At 37.8% G+C, this 16,688-nt stretch overlaps 1 protein-coding gene across 18 annotated transcripts in view; it reads left to right on the top strand.

Annotated features, from left to right (window-relative positions):
• Positions 1 to 16,688, top strand: part of EXOC6 (exocyst complex component 6) — a 175,856-nt gene that overhangs the window by 75,001 nt on the left and 84,167 nt on the right. For 15 of the 18 annotated variants that reach the window (XR_005226047.2, XR_005226048.2, XR_006292106.1 and 12 more), the window contains 4 exons: positions 706 to 777; positions 1,482 to 1,579; positions 2,876 to 2,981; positions 11,417 to 11,526. Coding sequence is in view for 15 of the 18 variants with exons in the window: in XM_043550685.1 (XP_043406620.1) it covers positions 706 to 777; positions 1,482 to 1,579; positions 2,876 to 2,981; positions 11,417 to 11,526 (386 nt within the window). In the remaining 3 variants the exon portion in view is untranslated. The remainder of the gene's footprint in view (positions 1 to 705; positions 778 to 1,481; positions 1,580 to 2,875; positions 2,982 to 11,416; positions 11,527 to 16,688) is intronic. The other 3 variants (XM_043550684.1, XM_043550686.1, XM_043550687.1) reach the window with 1 other exon arrangement.

Raw genomic sequence — 16,688 nt, 5'->3', positions numbered from 1 at the left:
AAGGGGTGGAGTGGGCGGCGGGGCCTGGGCGGAGTGGGGGTCAAGCACCCCCCGGGATCTGAGTAAGTCGGCACCTATGATGGTGTGCATCACTTTTCATATTCCAGCTGGTCTTGTCTGAGCTCTTCCTGTTAGGACAAACTTTGTAATAGCTTTGTGATATGAATAAATACAGTATATAATTGGACTAAATTAAGAAAAGGTGGGTCAGGTAATATATTTTATTGGACCAACTTCTGTTAGTGCAAGAGACAAGCTTTCAAGCTTTTCCAGAAGCTGGGAATGGGCGACGGGATGGATCACTTGATTATTTGTTCTGATCATTCCCTCTGGGGCACCTGGCATTGGCTACTGTCAGAAGACAGGATACTGGGCTAGATGGACCTTTGGTCTGACCCAGTATGGCCATTCTTATGAAGAGCTCTGTGTAAGCTTGGAAGCTTGTCTCTCTCATTAGCAGAAGTTGGTGCAATAAAAGATATTACCTCATCCACCTTGTTTCTCTAATATCCTGGGGCCAGCAAGGCTACAAGAACGCTGCATACATAAATTAAGACACGTAAGTTTAAATTGCTTTTATCAACACAAGAACTTAATTAGTGGTATAAAGCTAGTGAGTTTAACCTACTGTACTACTGTAAGTTGAAAATGTATTTACTGTTTGATTTAAATAACTTTTACAAAATCAATATTTTTTATTTCCAGTCATATTGCACTGATCCTGATCTTGTTTTGGAGCTGAAGAATCTCATTGTTGTGTTTGCTGATACTTTGCAGGTTGGTGTTATTTTGATAATTGAAAATTAAAATACCTGGAGCCAAATTCTGCCTTTGGATATGCATGTGCAAACCCCATTGGTTTCAGTGGAATCGCATGCATGTACCAAGAATTAGGTAAGATGTTTTAAAAAATGAAACTATCTTACCTAGCTTTCTTCTGCTGGCTCCCCCTTCACACAACCTTCTTAATTTGTGCCCACCACAGACCTCCTAGGTGTCCAGTTGTGCACTGAAAAAAATCTTTGTCAGTTTTTGTAATTTGTTCAAAAGGGTATTCCATAGCATTAAAATAAATGTAAATATTCTATTTCCGTAAACATTTCACTTCTAATTTATAGCAAGTAGTATTTCAGTTTCAGTTCAGTTAAACCAGTTATGTTTTATTGCTGGTCTGCTCTTGAATCATAGATAAAACAGATAAAACACATTGTTTGATTAAATACCAAGTTAAAAAACATATAAAAGAAATTTGTCACATTTTGCCACTAAAACTAGTATTTCTAAAGTAAATAGAATATCAGGTTTACAAATTAGTAAATCACGTTTAATAATACCTCTACATGTTGAGTCCTGTAACTTCTACTATAGTGGTACAAAATTCCATGATAAAATAACCCCTCTTATTAACATATTGAAGCACTGTATGATAAGTGATGATAGTAGTTCTTGAATTATTTGTCCTTTTTATTTTTGTACTTTAGGGTTATGGGTTTCCTGTGAATCGACTGTTTGATCTTTTATTTGAAATAAGAGATCAGTACAATGAAACACTGCTTAAAAAATGGGCTGGGTTGTTCAGGTTAGTATTGCAAAATGAAAAAAAAGTCTTAAAATACTCTGCCAATTGGGGTTGGTTTAGCTACTCAGTAATTGTGTCTTTGAATCAAATCTACTTTTTTCTGTCAAATTACAAATGTATTTAATTAGATACTAATTTTCTAAATTTTAGTTAACTGAGTACAGTATACTATAGCCTGACCCAATAGGACTAAAGGTCTTTTGGCATTTCTATTATGAATTGACCTGAATGGATATAGAACTTGCAAATTGTAAAATTTAATTTCCTCCAGCATGAAAGTTTACATTCATCTTATACAAAAATTAATATCAGGTTGGGTTATTTTGCTAGAGAAAGGTGGTAAAATTAATAATCGCTTTCCTGTTTTAATAATGCTGTGACTTTTTCTAATTTAAAAGCAACATTGAAAATGAAATATTACAGATTCTCATAGATTCAGTTGGGCTGATGTCATTGTACAATAATTCTAGGCAATATGAGATGGGAAGGCTAACCTTGAGTTCTTATATATTATGCTATTATAGGACTGTCACAAAAGTGATGCCTTTAACTTGGGTGGGAACAAGGTACAGAAAAGGTTATTGTTTTGTTGTTAGTGAGCATTCCTTTTATCTCTCTTGGCAGAAACTGGGTGCTTTTGATGCAGCTACTGTGCTTCTATGTCTGCCTTAAAAATAATTTGAGAGGGAAAATGGTAAACCTAGTATTAAGGTGGTTTTGGAGCTTTAATCTGAAGTTCCTGTTTCAGATAGAGAATGACCCCTAATGTGCCCTGGGTGCATTTACAGTGGGAAAAAAATACATTTTTGTTGAACATATGTTAACTAACACAATGTTAAACATTTAGTGTAGATAAGGACTGCCATATTTATTGCGTTAGCTGTTCATAGTTAATCATAGGGTAGGCCAGCTAATATGAAGTCCCTGCTATACTGATTTATATGATCTGAAGTGAAATTAGAAAGTGCTAAGCTGTGTTTTGCATTGTGTTAATTAAGACATGTTCTAAAATGTTGTAATATTCCAGTATGGACAAACCCTCTAGGGTCAGGTAGATTGTGAAAAAGTCATTGCATGAATAAATGCGATCCCAGTGCTGCAGTAAGTATTACTCAATCTCCCAAAATGCTTTTTGGAATTCTGGAGCAATGTTGAATTCAATTCTCCACTTTTGGAATTGTACATCCAATCTGATGTCAGTGAAAAGTTTTGTATTCATTTATGTATTTACTTATTTATGATATTTTAAGTATTAATACATCTCCTGAGTGTGCTGACTTTGCTAACTCTGAACAGGGATATTTTTGAAGCAGATAATTACAGCCCTATCCCTGTAGCAAATGAAGAGGAGTACAAAATAGTGATTAGCAAATTTCCTTTTCAAGATCCAGAACTTGATAAGGTAAGAACAAGTTTTATATTTCAAAAGTTTACTTTAAACCAATTAAACAGAGTTAGGACCGTAATGAATTTTGTCATTAAAAAGTAATTAAAGTTTGAATAACAAGGTAGATTAAGAGGCTAAATCACCTTTTTCATGGGTAATTATCTAGTTATAAATAAACATGAAAATTCAAGCTGCAGTCATTTAATCTGAAATTTTAGTGAGTAATGAAGCGTATAGTTTTGTAAACAAATTAATAATCAACTTTTAATAATTAATACAATTTTTGTTTAATGACAGTTAACTTTTAAGTTTTGCTGCAGCATATCAGATTTCATAAACCACGGTCTATGATGTACTGTAGCATTACAAAATGTAACAAACAACTACAAGGTCTATTAAAAATATATTTTTTGTAAATTAATTGTTTGGGTGCTGCTGAGCTTATTCGTTATGTGGGGCAAAATATACCTGAGGTTCTTTCCTATATGAACTGTGTGTTCCTTTAAGGCCTTAGCATTCCAGTAGAGGGTTCTTGTGGATTTCTCTATGTACAGCTACAAAGCTCTTAAAGAAAATTTGCTTCCTCAAAAAAAAGATGAGAATAGTATGTTGTACAAGCCAAATGTGTTGTGTAGGTAGTAGCAGGCTGGAAGTAGAAGACCCAGGTTTGTGGTATTATTTATATCTCACTAGAAACTAGAAGCCCCAAACAAAACTGAGACCCAAATAGACAGCTATTCCCACAATTTACCATTAAACAGTTTTTTGTAGCATCCACCACTGTTGGTATCTTCTTAGTTTTGCAGATATTTTGAATCTGCCATTCAGCTGTCATTTATCTTTACAAATGTAACAGCTGAATACCATGTGTATGTTACTGCAGTGAAGTGGAAGAAGATTAAAGAGGGTTTTATGATGTTTAATGAGCGTAAGCTTTAGTTATAGATGAACATATATGATGGACTATAACAATCTATTAAAAATGTTCACATGGTCATGACTTTGATAGTACTTTTACTCACTGTCATACTATGTTTACCTTTTCAAATTGTTATTTTTTATTACTAATCTTCTGTCAGTTTTCTTAGCTGTGTAATAATAAAGCAATACCAAAATCGGAAACAAATAAATAAAACACAATATCAGCAATATATAGCACACCACATAGGTCTTACATTCAGTCTTATGAATAGTATTTGTCATGACAGACTTAGCCAGTAGGGTGCCTTAATTTTATATTGTGTTAAACCACTATAGCTATTATTCTATGACTTATACAAATACACAATCTTAGACCATCCACTGTGCACATAAATGAGCCATGAGAATTAAAAAATGAGGACTTTGCCAATGAGGGTAGCTTGTCATTTACTAAAAAGGGAATGCATTCTATGAACCATTAGTTTTCAGTTTGATTTATAACTCAGAAAGGCACTGTCATTTTAAACTGAACAACACTCGGTTTATAGATTTTTCTGTGGACCAAATTTCAGTCTGATATTTAGCTGCAGTCTAGTGTGCTTGAGAATACAGCTGGGAATTGAGAGTTGCTGTTTCTGTTCCCAACTCTGCTATTGACCTGCTTTGAGGCTTTGGGCAAGTCACTTTCACATCTGCATCCATTTGGAGAGTCTGTTTAATGGCATGATAGAACTTGTTTTTTTCAGTTTTCTTTTTTTTTTAATGGTCTGTTCAATTTTCACACAGTGAGAAACAGGTTTTGTAGTTAAAATAGTACATGATCATCGGTCAGTGATAGTGTGATGCACAGCACAGTACGGATGTCCCACATTGTGGCCATTTGTTCCACATGTTGGTAGGTTTGATGGCTGAGAGGTATGGTTTGAAGAGTGTTAAGTTAAGTAATCCATCTTTTTTAACATCATACCTATTACATGGTGACACTGATATGTTGTTACCTCAATTTTCTTCTGTGAAGAGACCTGATTACTGTCTTGTGGTAATGCCAGATATGAATTATCATTGTCTTTGTAGATGGGTTAAATTCTTCAGTCAACAGAAGTCAATGGTCATTGAGAATTCAATTATAATGAATTCCATACAGAAAAGGCTGTTGTTTGGGGTTTAATAGAATTTTTGTTTTCTTTTTATAGTACAAAATAAATGTAAAAAGTTTCAGTGTGATATGTTATTTCTAATAATTACTATGGTTTACAAAGTATGTTTATCATTAATTTGAAATTGTATTATGATATTTAAATGAAATAATATATAAGTATTGGTTGAGATTTGCAAAGCAGCCTAGGGCATGTATGCAAAGTAAAATTAATGGAATATTTGTGTTTAAATTCTCTAGGCTGCTTTGCAAATCTCAACCGTTGTATATCATTTGAACCTTTTTTTTAAACTTCCTTGATCTGAGAATTGCACAATTCTTCTTTAAGTGCTTGTCCATATAAATGTTCCACTCTTGATGCGTACCTGTCTCATGCACATGAGATTGAAGTCTTTGGCCAACAGTGTCTTTTGGAGCCCCATTTGAGCTCTGAGTGTCCTTGTGCTCCTATACCAAGGGCATAAAGGGAAGAGCAGCCCAACTTCTGTTCACTTCCTTTTCACCACCTGTGGTTCCAAGATGGAGTTACCCAGTATCCATATGTAGACATATCTCTTAGCTGTTTACGCTACTCCAGTTTTCTGTAAATATTTGTGTCAGTTTAGGAATAGTTAATTAGAATTAGTTGTACACTGGAAAATTTTTGATAAATTTTAGTTTGAAGAAGTTTTTATTTTCTTCCCTTACTGGGATCTTCTTCCCAACACTGGGGCTTCAGGGCTAACTCAAGTGGTTAACTCACGTCTCTTGATTTTAAGTAATGTCCTTACTACAAGGCAGCAATACCTATACCTGATGGTCTCACCAGGTGCCTTTTTTGTTGTTGGGAATCTCATATCCCCAGCATGTGTTCCATCTGTAAAGCCTTTTCTAAAAGGATTTTGAAAGCTAGGGAGGCTCATGTATAACTGTTTTCATTGGATTGCTCTATGCGACCAACTTAAGATCTGGGTACAGCTGACTCCACTGGACAAATTCCATCTCAGTACAGGAGTGCCCCTATGAGCATGGGTTCTTGGAGCTCTAATGCCCCTACTTTGGACTCAGTAGGACAGTTAAATCTAAGTCCTCACAAGGAAAGGAGCATCACTCCTTGGGTAAAGAAAAGGCAGGTTTCCTATTAAAACCTTCAGTGAAAAGAGGTCCAAGTCACCTCACAGATCCTATTCCCAAGAGATTCCTCAGCCCAAATTGACTACTAGCTGGTACTGGACTGCTGGTACCTTATTGGCATGGTACTGGACTGCTGGTACTGTATTAGCATGCTAAATCAATGGCTACCTTGACACCAAGTAATCCAGCTTTAGCAGTCCCTCTCTTAGACTTGGAATATTAATTTTTCTCATCTTCTGAGTCTCAGCATAGTGGACAGGAATCCCTTACTTTTTTCTCTAGGGCAACTTCCTACAAATTTTATGGGTTGGAAAAGGAATTGAGGGATTCCTTTAGATCCAGATCCCATCGGGAGTATAAGGTAGACCTCCCCTGGTATCCTCCTCTGTGGCCCTTGGGTCTCTAACCATATAACATCCTAAAATGGCCCTATTGGAATCCTTGGGGTTCTTATCACCCAAGACATCATACCTTATATACACCACCTACAGGGATATCCTACTCTTGTACTTGTCAGAAACTGCAGTCTTTCCATTAACAGCACATGAACCTGGATGCACAGGGGAAATTTCTGAGGAGAAGCTGCTTCAGACTGGAGATTTAGCTATGTTTGTGGCCATGTCATCATTATTCTTAGGTGAAGCAGTGCTCCCCTGTACACTGTCTCAGCTGGATTTATTTCAAATATTTCATAGATCTACTTAAAAGATAGTGGAAGGGTAACAGATTGACTACAAATTCCTCTAACAGAGGTATGAAAGTCTTCATGGAAATTGGTGGATTTTCTCCATACAGCTATGCTAGGGCTTGTGGCATTCACCATTAATGAAGCCTTAATTGACCCTCTCGAAATTATGTGGCAGACACCTGCTATGGTCACTATTACCTTAAAAAAGACAGACAAGTTATCAGGTGCCATCTAATGGAGAAGAATATTTCTGTATACAACCAGTACCAGGCTCGGTGGTGGTGGTTGCTGCTAATAAAAAGACCAGAAAACAGCAAAGAAGGAGCCAAAAGAGAGAGAACCAAAACAACTAGATTTATTTTGACATAAAGCTATTCCTCAGAGAGCCTTCTGTTCAGAATTTCAAATTACTAGGTGTTATCGGCACATTAAGATTTCCAGAATCATAAAAAATTCCCTGACTGTTTAGAAGAATTGCCACAAGAAAAAAAGAGTCTAGAGCTATAATTTCAGAGGGTCAGTTAATTACAAGAATGTCTCTCTAAGGTATTTCTGGTTGATGTTGACATCTTTTTGCATTCTGCCACCACTTTGGTGGTGAGGAGGAACATCTTGGCTCCAAAGATGAGGTTTTCATCTTGAGGTTCAGGTGACCATGGAAGATCTTCCTTTTGAGGGTCTGGATCTTTTCAGTTCCAAGAATGATTATGACCTTCATTCCTGTCATCATTTACTCTCTTAGGTACGCCCTTCTGCCCCAAAGAAAAAACAAAGAACACCTTGTTCTTATTCAATACAGAGACCTTCATCTGGCACTTTTTCCATCAAAGAGCTTCAGAGCCCCCTAATAAGGGTCAGTGTCATCAGAAAAAGAGACCTCCTACCTCAGCTATGTTCTCATCTCAGTCTATATCTGCACCCAAGCAACCATTTTGATGGGTTGGTCAGGAGTCAGTTCTCAGGATTTAGACTCCTCCTGTCCCCTATTTGGGAATTCTCTCTACTTCTTTGAGGATGCATGGAGCATAACAACAACAGATCATTGGGTCCTAGAAATAGTCTCAGTCAGATACTCCATCCAGTTCCATACTGCTCCTACCACTACCTTCCTCCTAATCTTTCTTCAGGGATTCATCTCACAAGTGGCTGTTGCATCATTAGATGCTTTCAGTTCTGTCTCTTGGAGCATTAGAAGATGTTCTGCCTCAGTACTATGGGAAAAAGTTTTATTCCATCTAGTTCCTGATACCAAAGTAGGGGAAATAATATTCCGTTCTGGATTTGAGGATCCTCAACACCTTCACTTACTGCTTCAAATTCAGAATGGTAACCCTAGTATCCATAATTCCGACGCTTGCGAGATGCTTACTTCTATATCACAATACATCTGGTGCACAGGAATATATAAGATTCCAGGTAGGACAAAATAATTATTAATACACGGTCCTCTCCTTTGGCCTCTCTGCAGTGCTGAGGATATCTACCAAAGTCCTAACAGTTGTCACTGCTTACCTAAGAAGGAAAACTATAATAGTCTATCTGTACCTGGATGACTGGCTCATTTGAGGAAAGTTGCTGCACCAGGGTGGAAACCACCATATAGCAGTTTCTTCATCTCTTCCTTACTCTTGGCCTGAGAATCAACAAAGAAAAGTCCAGATCAGCATTACCACAACTAATAGAAATCATAGATGCAATAATAGACTCTCTATAACAGCCAGAGCCAATCTATTTTGACAAATTCAACACCAGGGCCAATCTTATTACTCCAATATAGTTTAATCCTCACACTACAGTAGGGACTTGGAAACATGGCCTCCTGTATGTTCTTCACACAGCATGCCAGACTGCATCTACACTGCATGCAGGGTTGGCTGAGATCAGTATATGTTCTGCACAGGCATCATTTGGTCATGTCTGTCTCTTCTAGATGCACAAGACATCCTGTTGTCAGTGAATCAGTGGAAGGACTCCAAAGAGGTGTGCAAGGGACCACTCTTCTCATTATCCCTTCCAGCCAAGATCACAGTGATGGATGCTTCTCTTCTGGGATGGAGAGTGCATGTGAATGATCACCAAGCACAAGGCGTGTGGACTCACGAAGAGATTTGACTGGCTTTAAAAGAGTTAAGAGCTCAGAGCAATTTACAATGCTTGTGCTGTGTTCCTACTATTCATTAAGGGCAGGTTGATTCACATTATGACAGACAACATGACAGCCATGTCACTAGGAAGCAGGGAGGAGCATGATCAATCCCTGTATGTCAGGAAGAAGTTTGACTATGAACCTGGTGTATCAATCACCAGATATCTCTCATGGTGATTCATCTCTTGGGTCTACAAAATGCTCTAGCAGACTTGTTTTTGGTCAGAAAATCAAGGACTCTGTGATTTATATAATCTGGGAATGGGGTCACCCAGCAATAGGTCTGTATGTGGTGCATAAGAACAGGAAATGTCTTATTTTCTGCTCCAAGGAAGTCAATGACCAGGATCCCTTTCAGATGTATTTCTCATTCCTTAGTTTGTAAATCTCATGTATCCTTTTCTTCCAAACCATCCCCCTGCCCCACCCCAATCCCCAAAGTATTTGGGGAGATCAGATCAGACAGGATGTTGCCAGATTCATCATGATTGCTCCCACCTGACCAAGATATTTTTGGTACCCGGAGTTCGTGCAATTGTCTATTTATCCTCCAGAGATTCTTCCACTTCTGCCAGACTTGATAGCTCAAAACCAGGGAAATGTCTTGCACCCAAACCCAGTTTCCCTACATCTTTTGGTCTGGCTGCTGGCTGAATATCAGGCATAGAGAGATCATGTTCCTTGGGTATACAGAACATTTTAATCCATGCTAGAAAAGACTCCACCAGACAGACCTACACTGCTAAATGGAAAAGATTTTCAATCTGATATGAGCACAGGCAGCTGCACCCTATTGTCATTCAGATCCCTATCATTATTAGACTACTTACTCTTGCTAATAGACTCTGGTTCGGCCATTAGCTTTATTATACTGCATTTAGCAATAATTTCTGCACATCACTCACCTGTCAAAAATTTCACAGTGTTTTCCTCTCCTATTTGTAAAATTTTGACAAAATTTTTACAAGGTCTTAGTAGGGTTTTTCCACCAGAAAGAAACCTTCTCCCCAACTTGGGATCTTACCAGGGATTAAGGTGGCCCCAATTTGAATACAGGACATCCTGTTCCCTATTGTATTTATCTATGAAGACCTCTTTTTTGGTTTCAATTACATCAGCCAGATGGATTAGGGAGATACAGGCCCTCATGGTGGATCCACCTCGTACTATATTTCACCCAGATAAAGTGTCATTTAAAACCCATCCCAAATTCCTGCCCAAGTAGTTACAGACTTGAATATAAATCAAATAATCCACTTTCTGTCATTTTTTCCTAAGTCATACCCTAGTAGGGGAAAAGATAGGCTGCATATTCTAGAGCCCTAGCCTTTTGATATCTTTCAGGGCTTCCCCGTGATTATTCATGGCATCTGCTGAAAGAACAAAGGGTCAGCCAGTATCAGCTAAAGGTTACATGGATGGGTTTAGGGGTGCATTAAGGCTTGTTATGACATAACTTGTCTAGATCCTATAGCATTCTACTAGAGTTTGCTTCCTCGCAAAGTGTACCCATTTTAGACAGCTTCAAGACGGCCGCTTGGATTCATACTTTTACAGAACACTTTTCCGCTGGAAAGGCATCAAGGTCCGATGCTTCTTTTGCAGACCTGTATTGCAACCCCTCTTTAACTATACTAAGAGAACCTACCTCCTTAGATCAGGTCACTGCTTGTGAGTCACCAAGAGTGGGATGGACATAAATATATGGACAAGGTCTAAAGAAGAAAGAAAAGTTGCTTACCCTACAATAACTGAAGTTCTTTGAGATGTGTTGTCCATATATGTATTTTCCACAGTCCTCCCTTCTTCCCTGCTACTAGAGAGTCCTATAATATCTGGATTTTGTGGTGGCAAAGGAACTGAGTGGTGGTTGGGCCACTCCACCCCTGATGCTGTCGATACATGTGTGCAAGAACACTTGGCTCATGACAGCTCCAACGGATGTGCTGACCAAAAGACTCCTGAGTCACGTGCCCGAGGCACATGTGCACCAAAAGTCAAATATATAGAGAGAACACATTTTGAACAATTCCAGTTACTGTAGGATAAGAAACATTTCAGTTTTCTGTGCCTCTTTCCCTTCCTAGTCATTTTCTGGCCTATTTAGACTGAAAGCTCTTTGGGGCAGGTACTGTTTTTAGTGTGTGTTTGTCCAGTGGGGTCTCAGTCTTGGCTGGAATTGTTAGGCTTTATTGTAATACAAATAAATAATTTTCTGTTAGGTTATAAATTATTTTCGTAAGTGTGATGGTCAGTCTAATACATGCCCATGTTTATATTTGGTGAAAAGCAGAAAGAAAAATAAATCGGATTAAAATATTTAAATTATAGTATTTGGCATTTTTTAGATTGCCTTATGTAATGCGAATATCTAGTTATAATCAAAGTTTGAAATATAATGTAGAATTAATGTTTTGTTTCCATAGCAGTCCTTCCCAAAGAAACTCCCAATGTCTCAATCGGTGCCTCAGATTTATATCCAGGTTAAGGAGTTTATCTATGCAAGCCTTAAATTTTCAGAGTCACTTCACCGCAGGTAAGCATTGATAAAGCGGTATATATATTATCTTGGCACATGCATGTTATTTTTGTTTCATAATTGGAAGATAATGAGCCATACATATAATGTGATCAAATGTAGCACGTGTATATCATATGTGTATGATAGTTTTGCACAGAAAACCGTCTAAAATTTTAGTATCATGTTAGACAATATTTACTGGTTTGAATTGTATGGAGGTTTTCTTCATTTAAAAAATCATGCAGTAGTTGAAAAAAGTAACCCGGAACTGGATAGTTCAGCAAAAGCCCTATGTTTTGCTAATGCAGATTGGTTTTGCTGGCATCTACAATATAGCTGTAGAAATTTTACTATGAGAGGGTCAGTGAGAATAAAGAAAACTTAAATAGAGTGCAAGGAGAAAAGGGAAAATGACATACAGATGAATAATTATTATTTGTAAAAGTTTTGATCTAGTTAATTCATGGAAGTCCTATGGCATGCGTTATACAGGAGGTCAAACTAGATGACAAAAGTGGTCCTTCTGATTTTATAATCAATAAATCTCTGAGTTAAATGCCAGCCACCTGCATCGATGGGTGGGGGAACTTGATGGGGCCAGCGGTGAAAGGGGGACAGCCAATCGCCTGTTTAGAGGGTCAGGAACAGTTTTTTTTCTTCCATGAGCAGAGGAGACAGTAAGTTGAAGAGGAACGTACCTAGTGCCTTACTGAGATACTGGGGTGGAGTTGTTTGTTTATCACAACTTGCAGCCTGTTTTCAGTGCAGTTAAGAGAATAAAATGAACGTTCCCAGAGGTAACAGACCTGGGATTTTGGTGCTAGGCCTTGAGCTCATGTGATAGGGTGAAACCTTGTGACTTTGCGGACCAAGGTTCTCTCCCAGCTGCACCCTCTGTCCCCTTCATGCGGGAGGGGGTGAGGTAGGACTCAGACAGAGATGACTCCTGTGTGGGGTAGGCTGAGGAAAGCCTACCCAGCATTATAGGTTATATGGTAAGGACTGAAGCCCTGTAACCCTGACACCAGTTACGGGTTATATGGTAAGGAGCCATGTAACACAAGAACTAGAGGTCACCAAATGAAATTAATAGGCAGCAGGTTTAAAATAAACAAAAGGAAGTATTTCTTCACATAATGTACAGTCAAACTGTGCCAGAGGGTGTTGTGAAGGCCAAGACTATAACAGGGTTCAAAAAAGAACTAGATAATTTCATGGAGGATAGGTCCATTAATGGCTATTAGAGAGGATGGGCAGGGATGGTGTCCCTAGCCTCTGTTTGCCAGAAGCTGGGAACAGGTGACGGGATGGATCACTTGATGATTACGTATTCTGTTCTTTTTCTCTGAAGCACCTGGCATTGGCCATTACTGGAAGACAGGATACTGGGCTAGATGCACCTTTGGTCTGACCCAGTAGTGTCATTCTTATGTTCTTAACTCAGGCTCTGGAACCAATTAAATGCCTGGTCTAGGAGAATATAAGTGCTGGGTGGGTAGTGCCCCTCCCCTGTGTTAAAGTTTAATAAAAGTTGCATCCTGACACTTAATTTCATGCATGTGTCTGTCCTCATTTTGTCTCTGTGTCCACATTAACATGATGCATTCTGTAAAACCACAGAATACTCGTATACTTATTTATATACTTCTTTCTTCCACCTTGCCTGATGTTTATTTTCCCCAGTCATTCTGCCTTTGTCTTAGTTTACTTAGACTGTGAGTGCTTTGGGGCAAGAAACATACCTTTACTTCCTATACAAAGCACTGTGCACACTAATGGTGCAATATGCAAGTATAAAATAATAATGTGGTCTCCCATCCCTACATTGGACCAGAATTCTTGAATGTATGTCAAATTGTACGTACTTTGAAGATTCTCTTTGAAGTCACTTAGAGAGGGAGAGATTCTGATAAAACGAAATTAAATATAAACTAAAAAGAAACCTCTACAAAATGACTTCCTTTCATGGAAAATATTTCAACACTTCCATTCTCCCGCCTGCTACCCTCCCAGAAAAGCCCAGCTTGGTTTTAATTACATAAAATAACATTTGTAGATTAGTCTTGAAGGCTCAAATTTGCTATTCACAGCTGGTCATCCACTTTTGCACTGTTAACAAATCTAAATGACTCTCCTTTCACACATTCTTAATTGATACTGTTTATAATTTACACGTACTAATGAGTGCCTGTTGACCCCCATATCTAAACAGTGACTCATTAAACACACAAATTACTCTTTCCTAACCGCTATGTTAACAAACCTCCAAGAGCTAAAAATAACAGATTTGTGCATCAGTGTTGAAATTCAGTTAGCGGTACTGGGTAATTGGGTGGGTGAATGGGGTGTTTTGTGAGACAGATCATGGAACACTCATTTTTTGTAAATTCAAATCAGAACTGTTTTCTTGTCATGCCAATCTTTATAAGCATTGCCAAATTGTAAACAGATACACAGCCTGGATATTTGTCAGATAAATACTGTTTGCAGTGTTGTAGCCTTGTTGGTCCCAGATATGAGAGACACAACGTGAGGTAATATCTTTCAAAAGTTTGTCTCTTTCACCAACAGAATTTGGTCCAGTAAAAGATATTACCTCTCCCACCTTGTGTCTCTCAAAGATGTTTTCTCTCTTTCTGTTCCACAAGTGTGGGGTGTATGTCTATATCTGTATGTACAGATGTTTGTTTATATTTATACTATACGTACTGGTTTCAGAGTAGCAGCCGTGTTAGTCTGTATTCGCAAAAAGAAAAGGAGTACTTGTGGCACCTTAGAGACTAACCAATTTATTTGAGCATAAGCTTTCGTGAGCTACTGCTCACTTCATCGGATGCATCCGATGAAGTGAGCTGTAGCTCACGAAAGCTTATGCTCAAATAAATTGGTTAGTCTCTAAGGTGCCACAAGTACTCCTTTTCTTTTCACTGTAAGTACTGTGTATGCTTTTTTGTGAAATAGCAGGATTTTATCTTTTCCCAGGTTGATCTCTAAATCCATTGTATTGTGCAGCATGTTTGTAGCAAATCTGAATTCTTTTGGGAACTATACTGAGTGGGTGACAGTGCAGCCAGGTCATCAGCCTGTAAGCCGGCATTTTATCTGTGTCTCATTTATTTGGAGCACTGGTTTGGGGACTTTGTTCCACTACTGTTGCTAGCTGATTAATGAGTATGTTAAAAAAGTTAGGGCTCAGGTTAAGTTACAGGTCACTATGAGTGGAATTGGGACTCTGAGTCTTCCTTGAATTACCATTCCTCAACTCTGGTTGTTAGCCTTCCAAGACTAAAGAAAAATGGGCTTAATTTCAAGGTATAATTATAGGTATAATGTCATTGTTATATCAACACCTCTTTATACCATATAAAAATGTGGATTTCAAGGATTTTGTTATGTGAGACGATGGGTGATTCATTTATTAAAGACTCAGTTTTGCTTTTAAGTGTTTTGCATGATATATTTCTTAAGAGTAGTGTCAGTGTGTTGTACAGATTTAATCAGCAAATGGAAACTGCAATTTTCTGGAGATATAACCAGTGTTAATTTTGTTCCCATTCACATTTGATATGTTGAAAAATAAGTATTTAAAGCTGTCTTGAAAGCCAGCCACAGGTTATTGCCAACTGGAAGAATTTGCTTGAAATCAAAGATGCAAAGTCTGTGTGGCTGATTAGAGATGAAATACTCAGAGTTGGGGAGAGGATGCTGGCTAACATTCATTTGTAGTTTTTGAACTTGAATTCTAGAAACTCTTCATACTTAATTTTACCGATTTTGGTGTAATAAAGAAGTATTGAAATTCTATTTGTATCTTTCAGACAAATGTAAAGTTTTGCAATTGTTTGTTTTTATGCTCTTTTATGATAATTCTTAGAGTGTATGGCTAGAAAAGGATGAAATGGATCACCTTCAAATTATTATTCGCATTTTGAAATTATATATTCTATTAAGAATTCCTAGATCTAATATATGAGACTTACATATTTCTAAAAAACCTCATGAGGGAAGAGAGAATATTTAATCTGCAGTGCAATCCTGAGCAACATGAGTTAGTTAATAGAAAATGGAAAAAAATCTATAACTTGGAAAAATCCATTGGATCTGTGAGAGGTTAAAAAAATCAAGGAAAGTGATTAACATTTAAAATGTGCAGTGATTGGCCTGTAAATCAGGGATGTCCAAAATATGGCTGTGGCTTGAATCCAAACCTTGAAGTTCTTAAATCCAGTTTGTCTGCTAAATACTTCAGTTTGTAGCTGCTCCCTGATAAATTACAAATAATAATTCCTAGAAGAAGAACTGGAACAAATTGATTATTTAAAAAGCAACAAGTCACTAGGCCCAAATGGTGTAAATCTAGGAGTGCTGAGGAGCTCAAGTATGAAGTGGCTGAACTGCTGGCAAAAATATGCAATCCCTCATTAAAAACAGCTACTATGCTACCCTACAATCTCCAGTACATGTAGTGGCCTTGATTATCTGTGTGTGTGTGTGTGGTGTTAAATGTTGGAATTAGAGGGAATGTTTTATTCATTGCAGCAATGATACTGGGGAGGAGGCACCCCTCTGAAGTCAAAAAAAGAAAGAAAGGTAGAAAGAAAGAGGTCTTCCTTGTGATTGGCTGGTTACAGAACTCCCAACCAGTCACTTCAGATTGGAAGCAGGCTAATGTCCTAATAGCTGATTCTATTGAAAAGGGTGTGAAAGGCATACTTTTGTCCTTGCTGTGTATCAGAAGGGGACAGATTAGTCACTTTAATTATACTGCAGCTGGTTAATTTTTTTTAACTACTTAACCAAGTCAGTAGACAGATATTATTTCTGCAACATGTATAGATGTTTCCTGACTCCCACTTGCCTTCTGATCACCACACATTACCTTATGTGACAATGAGGAGCCACTAGACTTCTTCACTTCCACCAATGGCATTTTAATGGGGAGACTGACAGGTTACTAGTTAATGTGATTACATGGCCTGAACATCTGATACCACAAAATACTAGAATAACCCAGTCAATGCCTTTCCCTAAGTGGTTGTGAAGCACTGTTGGTGCAAGCTCAGAAATTCATATAGCATAAGTGCAGTGAGTGTTTGAGTAATTTTGATCCTGGAATTTGTGTGTAAGGATTTTAAATCCATCTAATTAAAAGGATATCATTCTGGGATATGTTGAAT

Source organism: Chelonia mydas, chromosome 7 (genome assembly GCF_015237465.2).
Source record: "Chelonia mydas isolate rCheMyd1 chromosome 7, rCheMyd1.pri.v2, whole genome shotgun sequence".
Lineage (NCBI taxonomy): Eukaryota > Metazoa > Chordata > Testudines > Cheloniidae > Chelonia > Chelonia mydas.
This window is presented reverse-complemented; position numbering and strand designations above follow the sequence as displayed.